This window comes from Mesoplodon mirus (genome assembly GCF_964341445.2).
Source record: "Mesoplodon mirus genome assembly, chromosome: 5".
NCBI lineage: Eukaryota > Metazoa > Chordata > Mammalia > Artiodactyla > Ziphiidae > Mesoplodon > Mesoplodon mirus.
Genome location: NC_138980.1, coordinates 31813156 through 31835736, shown reverse-complemented (window position 1 = coordinate 31835736; position 22581 = coordinate 31813156). Strand labels below are relative to the sequence as shown.

Genomic DNA, 22581 nt, shown 5'->3' with positions numbered 1-22581 from the left:
TAATGGAAGAGTCTGATGGTGATGGCTTCAGGTGTGGCTACATCTAGGGGCTCACACAAAGTCTTCAGAAGTCCACGTGTCTCCATTTCTCAGCTCTGCTTTACTCAGTCTTGGATTATTTCTCTGTAGATCTTTCCCTCATGGTAGTAAGACAGACAGCTGTTGGAAGTCACTTTCTCACAGCTTGGACATCCCAGTGGGGAGCAACGAGGTTCTCATTCTCAGCAGTTCCAACAAAAGTCCTTTATTTGAGTCCCACTGGTTCTAACTGACCCAGCTTTGATCACATGCCCAAACTCAAACCAGCAGTTCTGGCCAGGGGGATGCTGTGCCGGACTGGTCAGGGCTCATCACATGCACCCCATGGGGTAAGGAGAAGGAGGGGTGAGGAAGTTCCCCAAAGGAAAACTGGGTGTTGTTACCAGGGAAGCGAGGAGAGCTGCTAGGTGGCCAGAACAGGGGGTGGGCAGGAGGAAGTGTGGAGGAGGCCCCACTGGGTGAGGAGAAATGGGGAGGGCTGAGGTGAGCAAGGAGGACTCTTCCCTCATTGCAGGGCCTTGGTGCTGTGGTCAGAGTTGGTTCCTGGCTTACGGTCACTTCCCCTCTCTGAGCCCCATGACACTTCTCTGTAGCGTAGGCATGGTTATAATGGAACCTGCCTCTCCTGGGCAATGTCAGACATCAGAGAGACCATGAGGTAAAGCACACCGTAGGTGCTCAATAAATGCTGATTCCAACTCCACTCAGGAGGCACAAGGACACCCCCCGGAGCTGAGAGCGTATTTGCATCTCATGATCTCTTTTGGTTGTTCCAGGCCTCCCTGAGTGCCCATCCTGGGCTGGGTGTCTCCCTGGCCACCCTCACTGGCCTCTGGTGCGAGAGGACCCAGTGCCCCATGGTCCAGACACAGGCAACGTGGCTCAGAGAGGGGCAGTGACTTCCCCAGGCCTCCCAGCCCCAAGAACTTGAGATCCCCTTTCTCCTATGTCAACACGGGGATGGTTGGGCCTGAGACTGGAGGAGGAGTTGGGGGTTCGGCCTCTGCTGGGAGGCCGTGGGCTCTGGGAAGATATTTAAAGCCAGCCTGAGGGTGGATGAGCTCCTGGGTGGGGGGGTAGATACCCTCTGAGGGCTTCAAAGGGGGGGAACAATCAAGGTTGCCTTCACTCCTCAGTGAAGACCTCGTGTTTGATGATTACACTATTTTACTAGTTCCCTTCCCTGACCTATTGCCTTTCTCACCTTCCTCACAGGTCCTCTGCCACGGAAGACTCTTGTAGCAAGGAAGCGATGGAGGGCTCATCCTCCCCGCCTCCCGCCTGCCCCAGGGCTGGGCCTGGTTCCCACATTCTCTGGGCTCGGTTCTGCCAGACCCTGGCTCCTGTGACCTAGGCCTCCAGGCCTGGGAGCACAGGGACTGTCACCTTGATCCTGCCCTCCTGCCCTCTCCTCAGCTGTGGTCCGGGCCTCCTGAGGAGTCCTTCCCATCCCAGGAGGTGTGGTCTCTCTCAGGGTTAATGATTGCTCAGGGGAGGCGGAGGTGGTGTCAAAGTCTGCTGGCCGCACCACCGCAGGCCCCAGAAGGTTCCCACCTGTGCCGCAGGGCCCATCATCTGCCTCCAGGGCCCCTTCCGGGGCACAGGTAGGGAGGGCACAGCTCCTCTGCAGCAGGGGCGTGGGGTCTCCTGGTCGGGGGTAGGGACCGAGTAGGGTCGTTGGGGCCACGGAGTGCTCTGGGGGTCTCCCCCACAGTTGGGTGGGAGTGCTGGGAGGAGGGAGCAAGCACTGAGCGGACCTGGAGTGAGTCCCAGCCTGGCCGCAAGGCCTCAGTGTCTCTTGCAGTGTGAGGCTAGTAATACCTATTCCCAAGTTTCCGATGGCTCCCTTTCCTTCTAAGGCCTTGGGCGATTTGGATCCAATGAGGTTTCTTCTCACGACAGAAGGGAGGCAGGTGCCCTAGAAAAATGAATTCACATGCCCCGGCCCCTTTCACGGGAAGCCTGAATGGGGGAAGACAGGGTGGCTGAGCCAGGGGGCTCCAGGGCTCAAAGAGAAAGGACTGGGCTCCAACTCCAGCTGCTTGGGTTCAGAGCCCAGCTCCATCCTGACTTTGGGTGGGCTCCATAACTCTTCTGGGCCTCAGTTTCCTCATCTGTAGAATGGGGAGGGTAATAGTGCAGGAAAGACGCTGGAGAGCCCCAGAGCAGTTTGGCCTGTGGTCGGTAATGAAGTCCGGTGCCTCCTCGGCCCAGACTAGGAAGTGTCTAGTTGGGACTCACTACAGGTGGCCCCCAGCTCTGGCACATTCCCAGGCCCCGACGCATCTCTTTGCCCTGGGGTACCAGGTGGAGACTTGGCTGAGAGCTGAGCCGGGCCTGGGCCTCTTCCCTGAGGCAGGGACTGCTGGGTTGGGGCACCAGGCACAAAAGCAGGGGCCTGGGGAACACTGAGATCCAACTTATGGAAACAGGCTGTGACCAGTGTGTGGACTCTGGTTCTTATCCACACCCTATTCTCAGGGGGGAAACTGAGGCCAGGAGGATAAGGGCTTGCCTGGGGTAAGTGAAATGCGGCAATCCAAACTCCGGATCATTTGACTCCATGTCTGTTTGCCAGGGAAGCAGCCTGGGGATGGGACTGGAGGGGCCCCAGGGCCCTGGTGGCATCAAGTGGAGCCCAGACCAAGGCTGGCCCAGGGGCTCCTGGTTTGGGAGCCCGTCTGGGTCTAACACTCTGCCTCTTCCTCTGGGCCATCCCTCTCTGAGCTTCTCTGAGCCTCAGTTTCTTCACCTGGACCCCGGAATGATAATTCCTACAGCTGGGAAACAACTGTGAGAAGTAAACAAGAAGGCGAGAAAGCAGAAGTGAGAGTTTGTGGTCAGTTGGAAGTGGCGGAGTGGCTGGTGGCTGAGCCTGCCTGCAGGGGGCCCATGGGTGGGGAGGGCCACCTCCCTCTCTGACCCTCCTGGAGGCCCTGAGCAGTCCTAGGGTCCACACTCCCAGTGCCTCCGAATTCTAGAAAGTCTTGGAGCCATGGGCTGTTGAGAACTGTGGCTGCCGCAGCGGGTGGGTAGGCCCCTCCCAAAGGGACAGGCCCAAGGGCCTGCATGTCTCATGGGGTGGGGGCCAGAGCCACTCTAATTCACCTCTGCATACTTTTTTTTTTTTCTTTGCGGTACGCGGGCCTCTCACTGCTGTGGCCTCTCCCGTTGCGGAGCACAGGCTCTGGACGCGCAGGCTCAGCGGCCATGGCTCACGGGCCCAGCTGCTCCGCGGCACGTGGGATCTTCCCGGACTGGGGCACGAACCCGTGTCCCCTGCATCGGCAGGCGGACTCTCAACCACTGTGCCACCAGGGAAGCCCTCTGCATCCTTTTTGACCCTTCCCCAAGCACTTTTTGAGGGCTGGGAAAGGGGAAGTGTAGAGAGAGCTTGGGGGAGGGGGCTTGGGGGAAAAGAAGCTGTAATTTCTAGAATGTAGATAGTCTCATTTTTCAGGAGACAAACTGAGAGTCAGAGAGGAGCAAAGCAGAGCCCCAGGGCTCAGCTGTGCAGGGACTGGGGCCTGGAGAAAGCCATGCCTCCTTCACTCCCATGCCTTGGCCTAGGGCTGCCTGGCACGACGGAGCCCTGGGGAAGGGACTGGCCTCGGCCCTGTCGGGTCCCTTCCCCAGTATAGCCCATGGGCAACTCCATTCACTTCTCCCCCTCTCCCTCCCCCTCCCCTCCTCTTCTCTCCTTCTTCTTCTACCCCTTCTCCTTCTTCTTCTTCTTCTTCTTCTCCTTCTTCTCCTTCTCCTTCTCCTTCTTCTCCTTCTCCTTCTCCTTCTCCTTCTCCTCCTTCTCCTTCTTTTTCTTCTTCTCCTTCTCCTTCTTCTTCTTCTTCTTCTTCTTCTTCTTCTTCTTCTCCTCCTTCTCCTCCTTCTTCTTCTTCTTCTTCTTTTCTTCTTCTCCTTCTCCTCTCCTTCTTTTTCTTCTTCTTCTCCTTCTTCTTCTTCTTCTTCTTCTTCTTCTTCTTCTTCTTCTTCTTCTTCTTCTTCTTCTTCTTCTTCTTCTTCTTCTTCTTCTTCTCCTTCTTCTTCTTCTTCTTCTTCTCCTCCTTCTTTTTCTTCTTCTTCTTCTCCTCCTCCTCCTCCTCCTCCTCCTCCTCCTCCTCCTCCTCCTCCTCCTCCTCCTCCTCCTCCTCCTCCTCCTCCTCCTCCTCCTCCTCCTCCTCCTCCTCCTCCTCCTCCTCCTCCTCCTCCTCCTCCTCCTCCTCCTCCTCCTCCTCCTCCTCCTCCTCCTCCTCCTCCTCCTCCTTCTTCAGTTTAATAGTATTTTCAATGTTGTTAGTTTCAGGTGTACAGCAAAGTGATTCAGTTATACATATATTCTTTTTTCAGATTTTTTTCCCTTATAGGTTATCACAAAATATTGAGTATAGTTCCCTGTGCTGTACAGTAGGTCCTTGCTGGTTATCTATTTTACTCTATTCACTTCTTGTTCATTGGTGCTCGCTCTGTTCCTTGCCCCTGCTGGCGTACCAGGAGCTTAGGGGCCAGTGGAGGGGCCACCAATGCCTGAATTTGGCTCTACACCTGACCTGGCCTTGGAGGATAGAGAGAATTTGCACATATGCAGAAGACTAGGGAAGGTGTTCTGGGCAGAGGGGAGGGCATAGGCAAATGTCTGGAGGCAGGAAAACAGGCTGTGTACTGAGAACAGGAGCAATCAATGCCCATTGGCCACAGAAGGGGAAGAACAGCTTGTGTGGGAAGAGACTCAGCAGCTGTGAGGCCCTAGCTTGCCAAGCGGAGGGACAGGAAGTGGCTTCTGCAGCCAGTGGGAGCCATGGCGGAGGTTTGAGCTTGGGAGTGGCCGAGCCTGGTGACGTGGGCAGGCTCACTGGTGGGGCAGGTTCAGCCTGAGCCTTCCCCAGCTCACATGGGCTCTGTGCATCTTTCTCAGGTGACCGAATCCAGAGGATGATGCTCTGACTGTAGAACTTTGGCCTCATTATGATCAAATGAGTGTGTGTTTATAAAAGTTTTTGTGACAAGGAGGAGGCAAGATTGCGTGAAACCCAGGGCTGGGGCGAGGCAGTGAGAAAGAGCGCTGGACCAGCAGGCAGCGGGGTGGTGTCCCGGCTCTGCCCCGGGCGTGGCGTGTTGAACAGGAGCCTGAGCTTCCCTGAGGCTCAGCCCTCTCCTCCTTCCCGGGGGACGGTGAGGGTTTGATGCAGGTAAAAGACTCCGTGTGCCTCACACAGAACAACAAAGGTCATCATGCTGTTCTGAGTAAGCGTCACAGGCATCTTGAGGCCCCATGAGAATGGGAGGGGGGAGTCAGAGAAACTTTGATGAGTGATGGGTAGAGCTGGGTGGGGGAAGGGGGCCTGGAGGTGGAGGCCTCAGGGACCCTGCAGAATGAAGCCCGTGGTTAAGGCTGTTCTGCCCCCATCTCGACCCTGGGGGCTCTGCATGGCCTGTGGGAGAGTCTGGCCAAAGAGGAAGAGAAAACCAGAAGCCTGGCAGGAGAGAGCACAGACATCCTGCTCTGAGTTCTGACCCCGTTACTCACTGGGTCGCGTCCCTTCCCATCCGGGACCACAGTGTGCTGAGGAATCAGTGGTAATGGGTGCAAAGTTCCAGCCACAGCACTCGGCCATCGTGCCTGCTCCCTTCCCCTGGGGACTGGATCCCAGGACAGGAGTCTCCTGTCTTCCCTACTGCACTTTGACTTGGTGAGGAGTACAGCTGGCATGTGGCCGCACACTTAAGTGTCCAATAGTCCTATGGCTGCTGATTCACCTCTAAAGGAGGGAAAGCGAGGGAGCAAAAGAGGTGAGGGTATTAGGTCCAAGATCACACCCCAAGGGGGTGCCAGGGCTAGCTACATCCGGCCAGTGTTAAGTGTCCTGGATTTTGCTCACACAGTGGATGCCAGCAGCCTATCAGCATCAATGGAGCCCAGCTCCATCTGCATCCCCACCCGCATCATCACGAACATCACTGTTGCGTCCACCCCCACCTCATCCCCACCGCCATCACTGCTTCCATGCCCTCTGCCATCCCTACCCCTAACCAAACTGCTCTCTCTGGACCCCAACTCCATCGCGCCAGCACCTCTCACGGCATTGCCATCCCCACAGCACAGTCGTCGTCTCGCTGAGGACTATGGCTCAGCACACGTGATTCTGAGGACTGAGGGCTTATTAATTCCTCCCAGGAAGCGGGTCCATCTGCACTTCCCAACCTGGCTGAGCATAGCCCTGCTGTCCAGCATGTGGGCTTTGGAGACCTTGGCAAACCAACAGTTTTCACAGCCACTTCCCCAGGGGCACTGGCTAGAGTCCCGCTGCAGGTGATGACCCAGAAATACAGTCCTTGGTGTCATCCACACACAGCCCTGCCCTGTTCTTGACCTCTACACTCAGTCTCAGGGCATGGGCAGGATCATGGGCACAAGGGAGAGACGGGAGCGGTTTCTGTGGTGACCACAGTCATAAAGTGAAGATGGCCCCACAAGGTGCACAAGGAAGGGATTTGCATTTGCTGAGCACCTACTGTGTGCCAGGCACTGAGCTGGCACATTCTATTCTCATTCGCCGCCCCCCCCCAACTTATCACTTATTGGAGGTATCATTCCCATCTACAGATGAGGAAATAGGCTCAGGGAAGGGCAGTGAATTGCCCAGCGCAGCTCTGCAGCTTCTCAGCTCTGTAAACTCAAGTAAGGCTCTTCACCTCTCTGAGCTTTAGTTTCCCCATGTGTAAAGTGGGTATAATGGCTTCTACCCTTAAGTGCTCCTGTGAGTGTTACATAGCACCCGGGCCAGAGTCTGGCACGTCGTAGCTGTTCCTTACATGGCAGCTCTTACTGTTCATCACCACGATGTCAAATGGCTGCCACACGTTCTGTCAAGGGCTCGGCCACATTTTTTTAAGCATTTGCTTGTGTTTCATGTTTAGGTTACTTCCATTTTCCAAGGTCAGAAATAATGGCTTGTGATGAACAACTTTCTGCAAAAAGTTTCTTTATTTTAGGTTAGTTAGATTACTGGGTCAAAGAGGGTGCATGTTGGGCTTCCCTGGTGGCGCAGTGGTTGAGAGTCCGTCTGCCGATGCAGGGGACACGGGTTCGTGCCCCGGTCCGGGAAGATCCCACATGCCGCGGAGCAGCTGGGCCCGTGAGCCATGGCCGCTGAGCCTGCGCATCCGGAGCCTGTGCTTCGCAACGGGAGAGGCCACAACAGTGAGAGGCCCGCGTATTGCAAAAAAAAAAAAAAAGAGGGCGCATGTTTTAAAGATTTTGAGTCCACAGCTGAACTGGGTTTTTCCTCTCCTGCTGGGGTCCTGGCGGAATGTGGGGCTGCACCCTTCCCTCTGTGCATGGGAGAGACCAGGGCCTTGAGCTTGGAGAACTGTGTTTGAATCCCACTCATTTCTAGCTGTGAGATCCTTAACGGATCAGTCTAAGCCCCAGTTTCCCTGTCTGCAAAAGGAGATTAAATTATGTGAATTCCAAACATCCGGCCTCCAACATATATCTCTACTCTCACCTCTTCTCTCCTGTACTGCTGCTACCATTTCAGCTCACTGGCACACAGCAGCTGGAAAGATCTTTAAGAAAAGTAAATGAATCCCTGTCGCTCCCCTGAAACGACCTTCTGTTTTTCTTAGAATAAAACAAACCATCCTCACCATGTCTTACAGGGCCCAGCATGATCTGGCCCCAGTCTACTTCTCCAGGCTCATCTCCCTCTCCCCTCTGTCCCTGTGCTCCAGCCACACAGCCCCTCTTTCAATTCCTGGCACACACCTGGTTCTTACCTGACCCGGGGCCATCTCTTGTATTGTCTGTACAACCTGGAAGGACCCTATAACAGTGCTCGCTCTATCAAAGTAACACGGATATTTAATGTAAACATTCCAAATAATACTACAAGGTTTAGAACAAAAACCAGCCTCTCAGTTGCTTTTTTCCATGTTTTTGTTTGATTTGGTTTGGGTTTTTTAGTGTCTGTCACTGGTGTGCAGGTTTCCATGATTTGATGTGTTTGCTTATTTCCACGGTGTAAATACTTCCATCCCCGCTGATTTCAAGCTGCCGACATAATGCCAACCAGTTTGCTAAATTCCTGAAACGATGGGTGCCATTGCCTCTGTCTTCCTTTTGATGCCTGGTGATCCCTGGCTGGCTCTAACTAAGGAGGAGGCTCCAAAAAGCTGACTGGGGCCCTGTGGGTGGGGCTTGTTTCCTGGAGGCCACACCATAGAGTGATCCAATGGAGGCCCCGGCAGTTCAGAATCTGTGGGGCTTTTCTCTTAGGTGCGTCAGCTTTCTCTGATTTTTATTTCTGGTTGTTGGGGGAGGGCTCATATCATCAGCCAGTGCTCTTGGGACTGACTGGGGAGAAGGGGCTGAGAGTGTCATCATTTAGTGTGTGGTCTTTCACTTAACGTCCTGTCTTGCTATGGTGTCCCTACCTCCACTGGGCCTCGTGTCCCTGAGTCCAGAGCTCTCTGATTCAGCCTCTCCAGGAAGCAGCCTCCTTGTGCTCTAGGGTGAGGATGAGGAAGTAGTGTCTGGAGTCTAATTGCTTCTCATGCAAACCTTCAACCAGTTTCCTGCCTTCAGGCCACTGCATACCTCTGCTTTCAGAGGGTCCTAGAACCTTCAATCCTTCAGGCTTGTTGGCGTTTTGAGCTTGCTTCCTGTGGCTGTTCTTTACCCCCATCCTTACTCTGGTTTTAACTATCATTGGCTTGATAAGGTGATCATCTCTCATCAATTCATTCCAATTCTAAAATCTTTACTATCATTTTAGTGGGGTTTCAAGAGGGAGGAAGTGGAGATCCATGTTGAACTGTCCATGGTTCACAGGAGGCGCCCTCCTCTACCCCTTACACCTCTTCTCAGCCCTCAGATCTCTGCTGACATTTCACCTCCTCAGAGACTCCACCCTATGTGTTCCCATGATCCACTCCTTCAGAACAAACCATGCCAAGGCTCACTGGCAAACAGCAACAGCAGTCATTTATTATGATGGGAAATCTGCCATTTGGGCAGGGCTCAGTAGGGATGGCTCATCCGGAGGTAGAGGGACCATTTCAGGATGGCTCACACACATGGCTTGCTTACATAGGTGGGTGTTGCCTATCGACTGGTAGCTCGACTGGGCTGTGGGCCAGGAGCTTTGGTTCCTCTCCACATGATCCTCTTCAAGGAGCTGCTTGGGCTTCCTTATTGCATGGCTGCTGAGTCCCAAGAGCATGTGCTCCAAGAGGCAGGAAGGGGAAACTCCCAATATCATAAGACCAGGGCCTGGAAACTGGCACAGCATCTCTGGTGCCATATTCTGTTGATCAGTCACAGGGCCTGCCCAGATGTCTTAATTGTAAAACCTGTGGGATTTTTATTTTCTTTTTTTTATTGAGGTATGGTTGCTGTACAATATTATATATGTTTCAGGTGTACAACATAGTGATTCACAATCTTTAAAGGTTACAATCCACTTCTAGTTATTATAAAATGTTGGCTATATTCCCTGTGTTGTACAATGTATCTTTTTAGCTTATTTATTTTATACCCAGTAGTTTGTATTTCATCCCCTACCCCTATCTTGCCCCTCTCTTCCCTGTTCCCACTGGTAACCACTAGTTTGTTCTCTATATCTGTGTCTGTTTCTTTTTTGTGATATTCACTAGTTAGTTTTATTTTTTAGATTCTACATATAAATGATATGATACAGTATGACTTATTTCACTTAGTATAATACCCTCTAGGTCCACCCATGTTGTTGCAAGTGGCAAATTTTTATTCTTTTTTTATTGCTAAGTAGTATTCTACTGTATGTATGTATGTGTGTGTGTGTGTGTATATATATATATATATATATATATATATATATATATCTATCACATCTTTATCCATTCATATGTTGGTGGACACTTAGGTTGCTTCCATATATAGGCAATTGTAAATGATGCTATCATGAACATTGGGATGCATTTATGTTTTTGAATTAGTGTTCTTTTTTTTTTTTTTTTTTTTTTTTTTGCGGTACACGGGCCTCTCACTGTTGTGGCCTCTCCCGTTGCGGAGCATAGGCTCCGGACGCGCAGGCTCAGCAGCCATGGCTCACGGGCCCAGCCGCTCTGCAGCATGTGGGATCTTCGTGGACCGGGGCACGAACCTGTGTCCCCTGCATCACCAGGCAGACTCTTAACCACTGCGCCACCAGGGAAGCCCTAGTGTTCATTTTTTTCCAGATACATACATAGGAGTGGAATTGCTGGGTCATATGGTAGTTCTACTTTTAATTTTTTGAGAAACCTCCATGTTGTTTTCATAGTGGTTGTACCAATTTACATTCACACCAACAGTGTACAAGGGTTCCCTTTTCTCCACATCCTCATCAACATTTGTTATTTCTGTTCTTTTTGGTGATAGCTGTTCTGACAGGTGTGAGGTGATATCTTATTGTGGCTTTAATTTGCATTTCTCTGGTGATGCTCAACATCGAGCATCTTTTCATGTTCCTGTTGGCCATCTGTATGTCTTCTTTGGAAAAATATCTATTCACATCTTCTGCCCATTTTTTAATCAGGTTGTTTGTTTTTATTGATGTTGAGTTATATGAACTGTTTATGTATTTTGGATACTGAGCCCTTGTCAGTTGCATCATTTGCAAATATTTTCTCCTATTTGGTAGGTTGTCTTTTCGTTTTGTTGATGGTTTCCTTTGTTGTGCAAAAGCTTTTAAGTTTAATTAGGTCCCTTTTTAATTTTTGCTTTTATTTCCTTTGATTTAGGAGGCAGATCAAAAAAATATTGCTACAATTTTTGTCAAAAAGTGTTCTGCCTATGTTTTCTACTAGGAGGTTTATGGTTTACCAGTCTTACATTTAGGTCTTTAATCCATTTTGAGTTTATTTTTGTATATGGTATGAGAAAATTTTCTAATTTAATTTTTTACATATAGCTGTCCAATTTTCCCAGCACCAGTTATTGAAGAGACCATCTTTTCTCCATTCTATATTTTTGTGGTTTTTTGGCCACGTTGCACAACTTGTGGGATCTTAGTTCCCCAACGAGGAAAGTGCGGAGTCCTAACCACTGGACTGCCAGGGAATTCCCCAGGATTTTTAATTTATGCAGATGACGTAGTGATGACCTGGAGAGGCTAAAGCCATTGAAGGAAGATTTTATTACTCACAGTTCCCTAGAGGAGGGGGCATGCCACACCATGGAGGGCCATATGGGGAAGCACCAGGTTTGGTCAGGAGGCAGAAGGAGCAAGGGGAAAGCAGGGCCCAGAGCCTTTACTGCATTTTCCATGGGAAGGAAGGTGGGAAGGAAGCTGCAGGTTAAGCAGCTGAGCAGGTTTAGGATTGGATAGTTTGACTACTTTTGGCAGGTTATAGGAGTCATGCTTGGTCATCCAGTACCTGATGCTAGGGAGACTGGAGGCAGCAGGAGTATTGGTTTGGTGTGTGAGCGTTGATAAAGGTGGCAGCTGGGAATACAGGCTTTGATTTGGTTGGTTTATATATGAGAGGAGTGTTTGCAGACAAATCACTTGTTATCTCTAAGAATTAGTTAGCCCTGATAGGGGCAGCCTTTCCCAGACCAGCAAGGCCCCCAAAATGTCAAAGCATCATAAAATACAGAAAATAAAAACATGATGAATGCACCAGATTCAAGGGGAGCAATCCTCACATCTTGCTGAGAGGAGTGTTAAAAAGTCTGGAGGCCTCTTTATCTGCCAGACTGCCTAAAGTAGTGTCCCCTTACTGTACTCTTGCAAGGCCCACATTCTCTTCCTTCATAACACTTAATGCAGTAAACCATTAGACAGTACTTTCCTTGCTTGTTTAGGGTCTGTCTTATTCACTAAGCATAAATTTGGTGAAGGCAGCACCTTGACTGTTATACCTTCTGGTGTATCCCCAGTGCTGGGAACAAGGTCTGGCACATAGTGGATCAAGGACACCCAATAAGTATTTGTTAGGGGAATGAATGGATAAATAAGGGTACTCAGCACAGAGTAGGTGCTCAGGAAATGTCAGCAGATATTTAAAATGACCAACCTTCTTGATGCCCCAGTAAATCTGGGCAAAGTTGGGCAAAGACAACTCTGAGTTAAAGGGGGAAGACTAAAGCTGGAACTTCAGGACAGGTGGAGGCAAGCCAAGCCCAGAGGATAGTGGCCAGATTGGTGCCAGTGTCCCTCTGGCTATCTAGGGGACATTGACCGAGAGGGGCCTGTGAGGTGACCAAGGCTGGCCAGGGCAGAATATGGGGCTCCCAATGATGAGGGGGGCAGAAGACAGACTTTTATCTTCTCCATAATAATAGTTGCTGACGTTTTTTGCTAACACACTTTGAGCCAGGCACTGTGTAAGCCTCACACAGACCCTGTAGTGTAGGTGCTGTTATTATTCCCAATTTACAGATGGCGGAACTGAGGCCCAGAGAGGTTAAGTTACTTGCCCAAGTTTACATTGGATTAACACCCAGGCTCTCTAGCCCATATGTTTACCCCTTGCACCCTGCCCCACTTCTCAGGCTTTCCACATCAGGCCACTGGGGTTACAGTGATTCACTGGCACACTCATTTATTCATTTCTGAAATGCCCCCTGATCTTGCCCTGGGCTTAGCCCTGGGCTCGGTCCTGGGGTCACAGAGATGAATCATACCTGGACCTTGCCTTCACATCTCTCCTGGTTTGCAGGGAGAGGCTGATCTGCAAAGACATAATGGGCCCTGAGAACTACAGAGGTTAGGCTAGGATCTGAGCAGCGTCTGGTGAGGTCTCTAGGCCAGCGCAGGAGTCAACTCCTCCTGTGGGAACACTGAAGGAGTGTCTGGACAGAAGATGACCTTGGGGCTGCTCATCAGTTAGCAAGGCAGGGAAAAGCATTCCAGAAAGAGGGAACTGCATATGCAAAATGAGGGAAAACGGAGTGGGTCTGTGGATGTGGGAGGTGTGAGGGAGGGAAGCAGGGCCGGATGGTCTGTTCAAAGCCTTTGTATGCAGTTTGGCAATGGGGAGCCACTGAAAAGTTTGGAGCAGGGGAGAAAGGTGATTAGAGGGAGTGAGGAAGGATAATTTTGGTTGAGAGGACTTGATTAGAGACGGAAGGGAAGGAGACCTTGAGGAGGGCTGAGCCGGGGAGAGAGGAAGCCTGTTGCAGGATGGAGAGAAGTGTAAGAGGTTCAGGAACTGGACTGGATGTGGGACATTCGGGAGAGGAGGAGTCAAGGGTGATGGGGGAAATGGGCGATCCCTGAGGCAGGAACACAGGAAGAGGGGGAGGTGGTGGGAGGGAGAGGAGTTGTGGTTTCTGATGTGTTTCATGGTCAAGGTTCAGCTCTGGAAGCCATTCCTCACCCACCTCGGAGGGCCTGTCATATGGAGTCTGCCGTGGGTGAGGGTCCCTCCTTCTTGGTTCTCCCATAGCTTTGGAGCCGGGCCCCTCTGGAAAACAGCACTTGTCTCAGCCGCACTGGGGCAGGAGTGGGAGCTGCCCGGGACCCAGTGAGGGTGCTTAGCAGCAACTGTGTTCCTTTGTGTGCTTTATAGCTTTAACTTATCTTTGGAAAAGTTAATATATTCACTTAGCACGAAATCCAAAAGGTACAAGAGTATGCAATAAAAACCCTGTCTTATGGAATGATCATGTAGATGCAAGCATGCAACACATTTTCTTGACAGAGAGCAAGAAGCATTTGCGAAATGTATCCTGCTCTCCCTCTTGCTTTGGTAACAATTGTCTTTGGGATGAAAGAGCCTTGGGGGTTCAGGTATCTCTCGAGGACAGTGAATCAAAGTCCCTCTTTCCCCAGGTGAAGGATAGCTTGCAATGTAAGATGACCAAGAAGACTGGGCAGGGCAGGGTTTTCCAAGTGTTCCTGCCCAGCTGTCAATCAACAAGAGGAGCACAAAGCCCTTCCCAAACTGACTTAACCAGGGAACCCTTCTGTTATGGGGCATCTTACAGGGCTGGGGTTCCATGGAGTACACTTTGAGAAAGGATGCAAAGGCAGCTATGAATTGTGTCAGCAAGTGAGACAAAGGACCGAGCCCCCCCGACAGAGACTCTGGATGGTCCTGGACAAGTCATAGTCCCTCTCCAGGCCCCTGATTTTGAAGGATGCTATTAGCTTGGACTTTAAACAGGCAGGTTAGTGCAGTGGTTGAGGGAATGAATTCTGGAGTTCAAAAGACCTGTTTTCAGAGCATGGTCTTGACATTGACTCTCTGTGTGGCCTCAGGCAAGCCCCTTAGCAGCCACCTAGTTGTAAGAATAAAGAGATTATGCATGTAATATACTTGGATCCATGCCTGCTACACAGTGGGCACTGAACCCTGGGGTCAAGTTCAGGGTCAGTCTCAGGCTGGGGCTCTAGACCAGGCTCAGCTACCCTGCCCCTCCCTGCCATGCCCTCCAACTCCCCGTCCCCTAGAACATCTGGCAAATGGGCAGAATTTGATAGGGGCCTGGGGGAGAACCTTGAGTGATGGAGGTGAGTCGGCCAGGTTCAGACCTGACTGATCAGGGTCCACCAGAGGAGGGAGGCCTGGGTTCAGGTGACCCTCCCCTGATGCCTCTTCCCCCAGGTCCCTCCAGACGTGATGGTGCGGCCGTGGCTGTCCTGCCTCTTTCTTCCTGCCCTCATGGTGTCTGGTGGGTATCTCCCCTCTCCCACCAGGGAAGCACTCCTGCGGATCCTCAGTAGAACCCTCCAGAAGAGTGGGATGCTGCTTCATCAGCAAGCACCCAACTCCTATGGCCCAGCCCCGGGCTTGGCTGCTCTGGGGAGGCCTGGAGAGGAATCCAGTCCTGGGCCGGTGAGCTGGACTGAAAGTTGGCCAGTGGGACTGGTGTGGGCTCCCACAGGGGCAGATGGGGGTCAGTCTTTATGGAGGTGTCCAGATGTTCCAACACTCTGTGTCCCTACAGTGGCAGCCAACCTGGCCCCAACATTCCTGGCCAACATGTCATCAGTGAACCTGCCCGAGGACCTACCAGTGGGTGAGTAACTGTCCCTGTGCCCAGACTGCACCAAATACTTACCCACAAGAGGGCCCCAGGGTCTCCTCTGTGGGCTTGTTTGCCATCCCTGCAGCTCCACGGCTCGTCATGGGGCAAAGGTGGCCTGAAGGAAGTTTGTTCCAGAAGTTTGTTTTCTCCTTTGCAGCCTTTGGGTCGAGGGCCCTCACACAGCATCAAATAATCAAGACTCACCCCAAGAGAACATTCCTCCCATTTCCCATCTCTTTCAGTCTTTCTGATTTCCCAACGGAGACAGTATCCATTTGGTATCATTATTTCTCTTCTACCTCTCTCACTCGCTCATCTCTCTTCCTCCTCTGCTATTTTTTTTTTCAGACAGAAAGAGAGCAGGCTTTAGGCTCAGAGCCTTTCATGCACACATCTCACCAGAAATTGATACTTTTGCTGTCTTCGTTTGTAGAGTTACCTTCGCTCTATGGCAAGTGAGATGAGTTTTCTATGTACAGTAGCCATCTAGTTTGCTTTTAAAATAAATGTATTTACATAAAACAGTAAGTCAGTTAAAAGGAGGGTCATAAACAATGAGACGTGGGTGTGGTAATGATCTTGGCAGTGTACAGGAGTGAATGATGTTCATGAAATATTGTTTTGGATGAAGCCACAGGGACTGGATGCCAAATTCCCAGCAGGCAGGATGGGGGTTGAAGAAGCTGAAATTATAGATGACTGTATTCATTGGGATACAGGGTCAGCTGCGCATAACAGACCCCAAATAACAGAGCTGTAAACAAGGTCAAAGTTTCCTATTCTCTTACATAGTCATCTAGAGCAGTGAGCCCAGGGCTGTCAGAGGCTCTGTTCCATCAGGCAGTTCCGTGCCCTATGCTTCTGGCATCAGGGACCCTCCTTCCATTTCCAGGTTCTGCCTCCCCTAGGGCCTGACCCTCATCCACATGGTCCCAGATGGCTCATGTCGTGCCCTATTCCAGTGAGAGCTGGAGGCAAGAAAGGGCCAAGAGGGCTCATTTCTTTCTCCTAAGGACAGGGCTCCAGATTTTACACATGTTACTTCTGCTCACATCTCATTAGCCAGAACTTAGCCACATGCCCTAGCTGCAAGGGAACTGGAGAAATGAGGTCTTTATTTTATTTAGCCATGTGCACAGCTCAAAATCTGGGGTTCTATTAGTCTGAGAGAAAGGGGGCTGTGAATACTGGGGGACAAGTTACAGTCTTTGTTGCAGTGTCAGAATTGGGACCCCAAATATCTAAATCTACTAGATGAGGCCAGAGACTGCATCAAAGGTGAAATCCAAAGTCTGGCTTGGAATCCAGAAACCCAGGTCTAGGTACATGAAGAAAGGGTGGGCGATGGGCTTCAGAGCCATGAAAGCCACATCCATTTGGATGTGGTTGCCAGGACAGCAAAGTCTACTAAGGGTTATATTAATAAAGGTTTAGATCCCAGGATGAGGGAGGTGATAGTCTCATTACATTCTGAGTTGGCACAATCCTCCCTGGAGGACTGGGCTGAGGTCAAACTATTTGATATCTGTGAATACAACAGAGAAGTAGTATATACACGTTAATGATATTTTATGTATATTTTCACAGCTGTTTGGTCGTGGATAAACACACACACACCTCCAAACAAATGTCACAAACATATGTAACCCAAATGTCCTCAAGCTCTCCATTCTTTTGGGTGATCCTTTAATGTCAGGTCTGATCTCAGCCAGACCAAATGAGGGTCTTTTCTTTGATAACCACAGGGCCCCTCTCTGGGCTTTCTTAAACCGAAGAGCAATTTCTTCCTTTCTGAGATGAATTGTATGGCTCTCTTGGGATGAGAAAGCATTTTCAGTCAGGTTTTTAAAAAAATATTGTTTAGACCTTTCATTTTGAGGTACAATGTATATACAGGGAAGCACACCGACCCCCTCTCTGCCCTTCTAGTCACTCCCCATCCTTTCTCTCCTGCAGAAGACCTGTTTTCTTGACACTCACACTGTATAGTAGTTTAGTTTTGTCAGGCAGACTTTTTTAAATGCGTCAAATTTGTGTTTAAAGACAGAGACCTAATATATGTCTTTTATTTCTGTAGCTTTTATTGATTTATTTGTTACAGTTAATTCTTTTTCAGACAGACTTTAAAAAAAGCTTTTTCTCCCTGATCCTTCTTTCTGTGTCCATGAACACATGTGTACAGAGAAGGATTTACACATCTCCACTCACTTCCCATATTTCCTTGGGTATAAGGGCCATATCAGTTTACATTTTGACATTTTTGAATCAGGATGTGTCTTATATTTGACATAGTCAGTTAACAGAGTGACTCCCCACCCCAGCAGTCATTAAATTGACAGTGTGTCTCACAACAGAGGAAACATACTGTAGATACTAACAGCTTTCTAGCCCGATGGTCTACCTGGAGGAGGGGGCCTGGGTGGGAAGGGACCAAGCTTTCTAAGGGGTTTCTGGAGGAGCCAGAACTATTTGGTCAAAGAAGAGCAGACTCCAGATGTGCTGCCCAGACTGTCCCTGAAAGGCTGTCGTGGGCAAGGGTGGGGGCAGGCTGGTTCTCTGAGACCCTCAGGCTGGGTGCTTGGCCCCACCACCATGTCACTGTTCTGGCACTTTTGCTTTTGTAGGCCTCTCCCTCTAGAAAAATACATTAAAAATATACTTTAATATACTGCATGGGCATAAAGGCAAATATCCTGAGGGCTAGATTATAATCATTTATTCCTTTTGATTTTTTTTTTACTGTTTGAAAAAATGAGGTATAATTGACATACAATATTATATTAGTTTCAGGTGTACAACATAATGATATATTTGTATATATTTCAAAATGATCACCACAGTAAGTCTAGTTAACATATGTTACCACACATAGTTGCAGATGGCTTTTTTTTTTCCCTTGGGATGAGAGCTTTTAAGACCTAACTCTTAATAATTTTCAAATACCCAATACAGTATTATTAAGTCTAGTCACCATGCTGTACATTACATCCCCAGGACTTATTTATTTTATAACTGGATATGTGTACCTTTTGACCCTCTTCACCCATTTCTCAGTCCCCTGCACCCCACCTCTGGCAACCACCAATCTTCTCTGTATCTATGAGCTTGGTTTTTTGTTTTTAGATCCCACATGTAAGTGAGATCATACAGTATTTGTTTTCCTTTGACTTATTTCTCTTAGCAGAATTCCCTCTAGGTCCATCCATGTTGTTACAAATGGCAAGATTTCATTCTTTTTTTAAGGCTGAAAATATTCCACTGTACATGTATATCACATCTTCTTTACCCATTCATCCATTGATAGACATTTAGGTTGTTTCCATGTCTTGGACCTTCTAATTTTAAAAGAAGCTTTGACATTCTTGTGGGCCTCATGGGCAGCTTGGCCAGGCCAGCATTGAACTAGGTGATCGTGGACCCTGTGCATTCCCTGTCCCGTCTGCAGGTGCTGAGGTCTTCTGGCTGATAGCTCAGGACCAGGAAAATGACCCTCTGACCTATGAGATTAGTGGCTCCTATGCCTACTTCTTTAGTGTCACCCAGAATACTGGGGAAGTGAAGCTGGCCAAACTTCTGGACTATGAGGTAAAGGGAAGCAACCTGAGAAGGTCTCGTGCAGGATTGGGGAGGTAGGGAGGGCTCTGGTGGGCACCCGAACAGGACTTACCTTGGTTCCCTTCTCTCTGCCCACTGCAGACACTCGACTGGTTTTCCATCTACATCTCTGTGAGCGACGGTCACAACAACCCAGTGAGTCAGAAGTGGGGAGGGAAGGGAGGTCCAGGGATCAGAGGGCAGGGGACTGAGGGCCCACCGCTAATTGCCCACCGCAAATAAGCAGAGAGAGCCCCAGCTAACAAAAAATGAATTGAATGTTTATTTTTATCGAAATTATACTTCTCCATTTTTCATCATACAATATTAACCAAGATTTTAGTTTTTATTATAATTTATATTAATTATACAAATATATGGTTTATCTTCTGTGTATTTTGTATATCTATTGTATATCATTAACTACATTATTATTTTTTAAAAGATTTATGTATTATTTTTTATTTATTTTATTTACTTTTGACTGCATTGGGTGTTAGTTGCAGTACGCAGGATCTTCGTTGAGGCACGCGAGCTATTCGTTGTGGCGTGTGGGCTTCTCTCTAGTTGTGGCGCATGGGATCCAGAGCACATGGGCGCTGTAGTTTGCAGCAGTCGGGCTCTAGTTGAGGCGCGAACTCAGTAGTTGTGGCGCATGGGCTTAGTTGCCCCGTGGCACGTGGGGTCTTATTTCCCTGACCAGGGATTGAACCCGTGTCCCCTGCGTTGTAAGGCAGATTCTTTACCACTGGACCACCAGGGAAGTCCCAATTACATTATTAACTTGTATTAATATACTTATTAATAAAAAAACAAGTGCCAAATACCTCCCTACCCTCTCTCCACTGAGGTCATCACTTTCAACCCCTTTGGCTGATGGGTTGGTCTCAGTGTTCATGTTTCTCAATAACACACTTATACAGCTGCGTCTTGTATCTGTGAAAGTTGGGGGTTTTGTCTTTATAACCTATTCCCCAAACACTATCCATTAAAAAAAATCATTTTAATGACTTGAATATTCATAAATACTTTCTCTTTGTAAACATTTTAAAAAGTGCAGATAAAGCTCAAGTCCCCTTGGGCAACCCTTCCCAGCCCACTCCCACCTGAAGTGTCCGCCATCACCGTGTTCTTTTCTATCCATCGCTAAACACTGGCATGCATATATGCATCCACGGAAGAAAGATGATAGTTTTGGGTGCGTTTTCTGAAATCCAAGTGAGATCCTACCGCATATATGGTCTTGAACTGCCTTGTCGACTCAATAATCAGCTTTGGAAGACTTCCCTGGTGGTCCAGTGGCTAAGACTCTGTTTTTCCACTACAGGGAGCCCGGGTTCGACCCCTGGTCAGGGACGTTCCGCATGCCGCGGGGTGCGGCCAAAAAACAACAATTGGCTTTGGGGTCCCTTCTGTGTCTGCACATGAGTCTTCTGTTTCCTGTGTGTCTATATCCCAGTGTGGGGACTATAAGCACCACGGTGCTTAGCTGGTCTCCTCAACACTTAGGTTGTTCACAGCTTCATGCTATGGCTAACAAAGCTAAAAGAAACATTCTTGTAATAGGACATTTTAGATTTTTTTTAATGACCTAATGATTTCTACAACATACTCTCCAAATAGTTCAGTAAATCTGCAGAGAGAAAAACTAAATAAGGGGTAAATCTGGATGAAGTGTATCGGGAATTCTTTGTACTGTACTTGCAACTTTTCTGGAGTTTGAAATGGTATCAAATAGACACGGAGGGGAGAGGGGGAAGCTGGGGCAAAGTGAGAGTAGCATCAACATGTATACACTACCAAATGTGACATAGATAGCTAGTGGGAAACTGCTGCACAGCACAGGGAGATCAGCTCAGTGCTTTGCGACGACCTAGAGGGGTGGGATAGGGAGGGTGGGAGGGAGGCTCGAGAGAGGGGATACGGGGATATATGTCTGCATATGGCTGATTCACTTTGTTGTACAACAGAAACTAACACAGCACTGTGAAGCAATTATACTTCAATAAAGATGTATATAAAAAAAGTCACCCCAGACACCACCTAATTGTCCTCCTGAGAAGCTATACCAACTTGCACTCCCATCCTGATGCTCCTGACTTTGTTTTCTCAAGCTCCCACGTTTTCTGGGCTCACCTGGGCTTTCTCACTTGCAGGTGCAGAAGCAAATGATGGTGATCGTGGAGGACAGAAATGACAACGTACCCATTTTCCAGAACACAGACTTCTCCACCAGAATCAGTGAGGTAACATCTGCCTTAACGGGGTGTGTGTAGGATGCAGACATCCCACAAATGTGCTTAGAGTGGGAAGGACCAGAGATAGCCAGCAGGGCATCCAAGATTGGGAAGTGCACCTCCTAGAAAGGGCAGCTGCAGGAACCAAATTCAGGGGGTTGCATGTAACCCCATGTACCATAGTTACAACAACGTTTTGCAATCTATCAGACTGGATTGGAATGCTTTAAGTTATGATAGTCAGAGGTGGTGGGGGGGAAGGAGTTGATTTTCTCATGTTTCTTTAAAAATTTAACAGTATATCTGACTTTAGGCATGGCTGGATCCAGGTACTCAAGCCATGTCATCGAGAAGAGATTTCTCTCCACCTAGCGGCTCTGCTTCTCTTGTTGCCACCATCCTGGGGTGGGGCGAGCAGTTCTCCCTTATGGTGATAAAAGTGTCTCCCAGCATCTCCAGGCTCACATCCCACCGGCTTTGCAATTGCAACACAGACTGTCTCTTTCTCAGTGGTCCCAGCCAAACCCCCAGGACTGACTCTCATTGGCCCATTTTGGGTCAGGTGCCCATCAGTTGAGGAGTATGGAATGCTCCAGTTGTCTAGGTCTGCATCATGTGCTTTCCCCTCCAGCAAGAGGAGCAGCCCCACTTGAACTGCATAGGCAGGGAGGAGGTTTCCCAGTGGTCCCAGGGCAGCAAACACAACACCAATCCTGAATCTTCATTACCACGTGGCTTCAAAGTCCTGACAGGTGTGGGTCCCCCTCCCCCAGGCCAGACCTAAGGCTGGTGAGGTTCAGAAAGCCCTTCAACAGGCTCTGATTTGAGCGCCTACTGTGTGTCTGGCACTGTCCTTGGTGCTGAGGGTATCCAGTGAAGACAGACTTGGTCGCCACCTTCGCAGCTCACATTGTAGTGAAGAGCACAGACAACAAAACATTTAAAAAACAAAGCATTAAACAAACAAGATTATTTCAGATGGTGATGAGCTCTATGAAGAGCATAAAACATGACTGGGGAGGGGCCTGCTTTAAGTTGAGCCAGTCAGGAAAATCTTCTCTGGGTAGATGACATCCAAGCAGAACTAAATGTTGAGGAGCCAGCATGGGCTGCTCTAGGAAAAGGATAGTCCAGGCAGGGAACAGCAGCTGCAAAGCCTCTGAGGTGGGAATCAGCCTGGAGTGCTGTAGGCATAGCCAGGAAGCTGGTGTGTGTCGGGGGAGGAGGCTGAGGAGGAGGCGAGGTCAGAGAAGTGGGAAGTGGCCTGACCCTGGAGGGCCATGTAGGCAGTCTGGACAGTATTCTGGGCAGAATGGGGGAACCACTTGTTGGTTTTGAGCACGAGACTGATGTGGTCTGGTTCCGGATTTTCAAAGATCTTTTTGGCCACCGTGAAGAAATAGTGAGGGTGTAGACAGGTCCTAGAGGAAAAGCCTCCCAAAAGAACCTTCCAGCTCTGCGGGGTGCTGTGTGGAACCTATTGCTGGAGGCTACAGAGAACACACAGGGCTGTTTAAGCAGGGGAGTGGCACAGCCTGAGCTCTGGAATGATCACTCATGGTGGTTCTGAGGGGCGCTGCAAATCAGAAGCCAGCTCACGTTTCAGGGAGGCTGTGTGGGGGGAGGAGAAGGGGGAACTCTGCTCCCTGCCTCCATCCAGACGCCCCCAGAGGCCCAGCCCAGGTGGGAAGGAAAGGGGGACATCTGTGGAATGCT

At 49.5% G+C, this 22581-nt stretch overlaps 1 protein-coding gene across 1 annotated transcript in view; it reads left to right on the top strand.

Annotated features, from left to right (window-relative positions):
• The first annotated feature begins 1472 nt into the window (after positions 1 to 1472).
• Positions 1473 to 22581, top strand: part of CDHR2 (cadherin related family member 2) — a 39860-nt gene continuing 18751 nt past the window's right edge. Inside the window, exons 1-6 of the mRNA XM_082622700.1 lie at positions 1473 to 1643; positions 14611 to 14677; positions 14954 to 15025; positions 18480 to 18619; positions 18731 to 18784; positions 20785 to 20874. Coding sequence (XP_082478826.1) covers positions 14626 to 14677; positions 14954 to 15025; positions 18480 to 18619; positions 18731 to 18784; positions 20785 to 20874 — 408 coding nt within the window. The 5' untranslated portion in view covers positions 1473 to 1643; positions 14611 to 14625. The remainder of the gene's footprint in view (positions 1644 to 14610; positions 14678 to 14953; positions 15026 to 18479; positions 18620 to 18730; positions 18785 to 20784; positions 20875 to 22581) is intronic.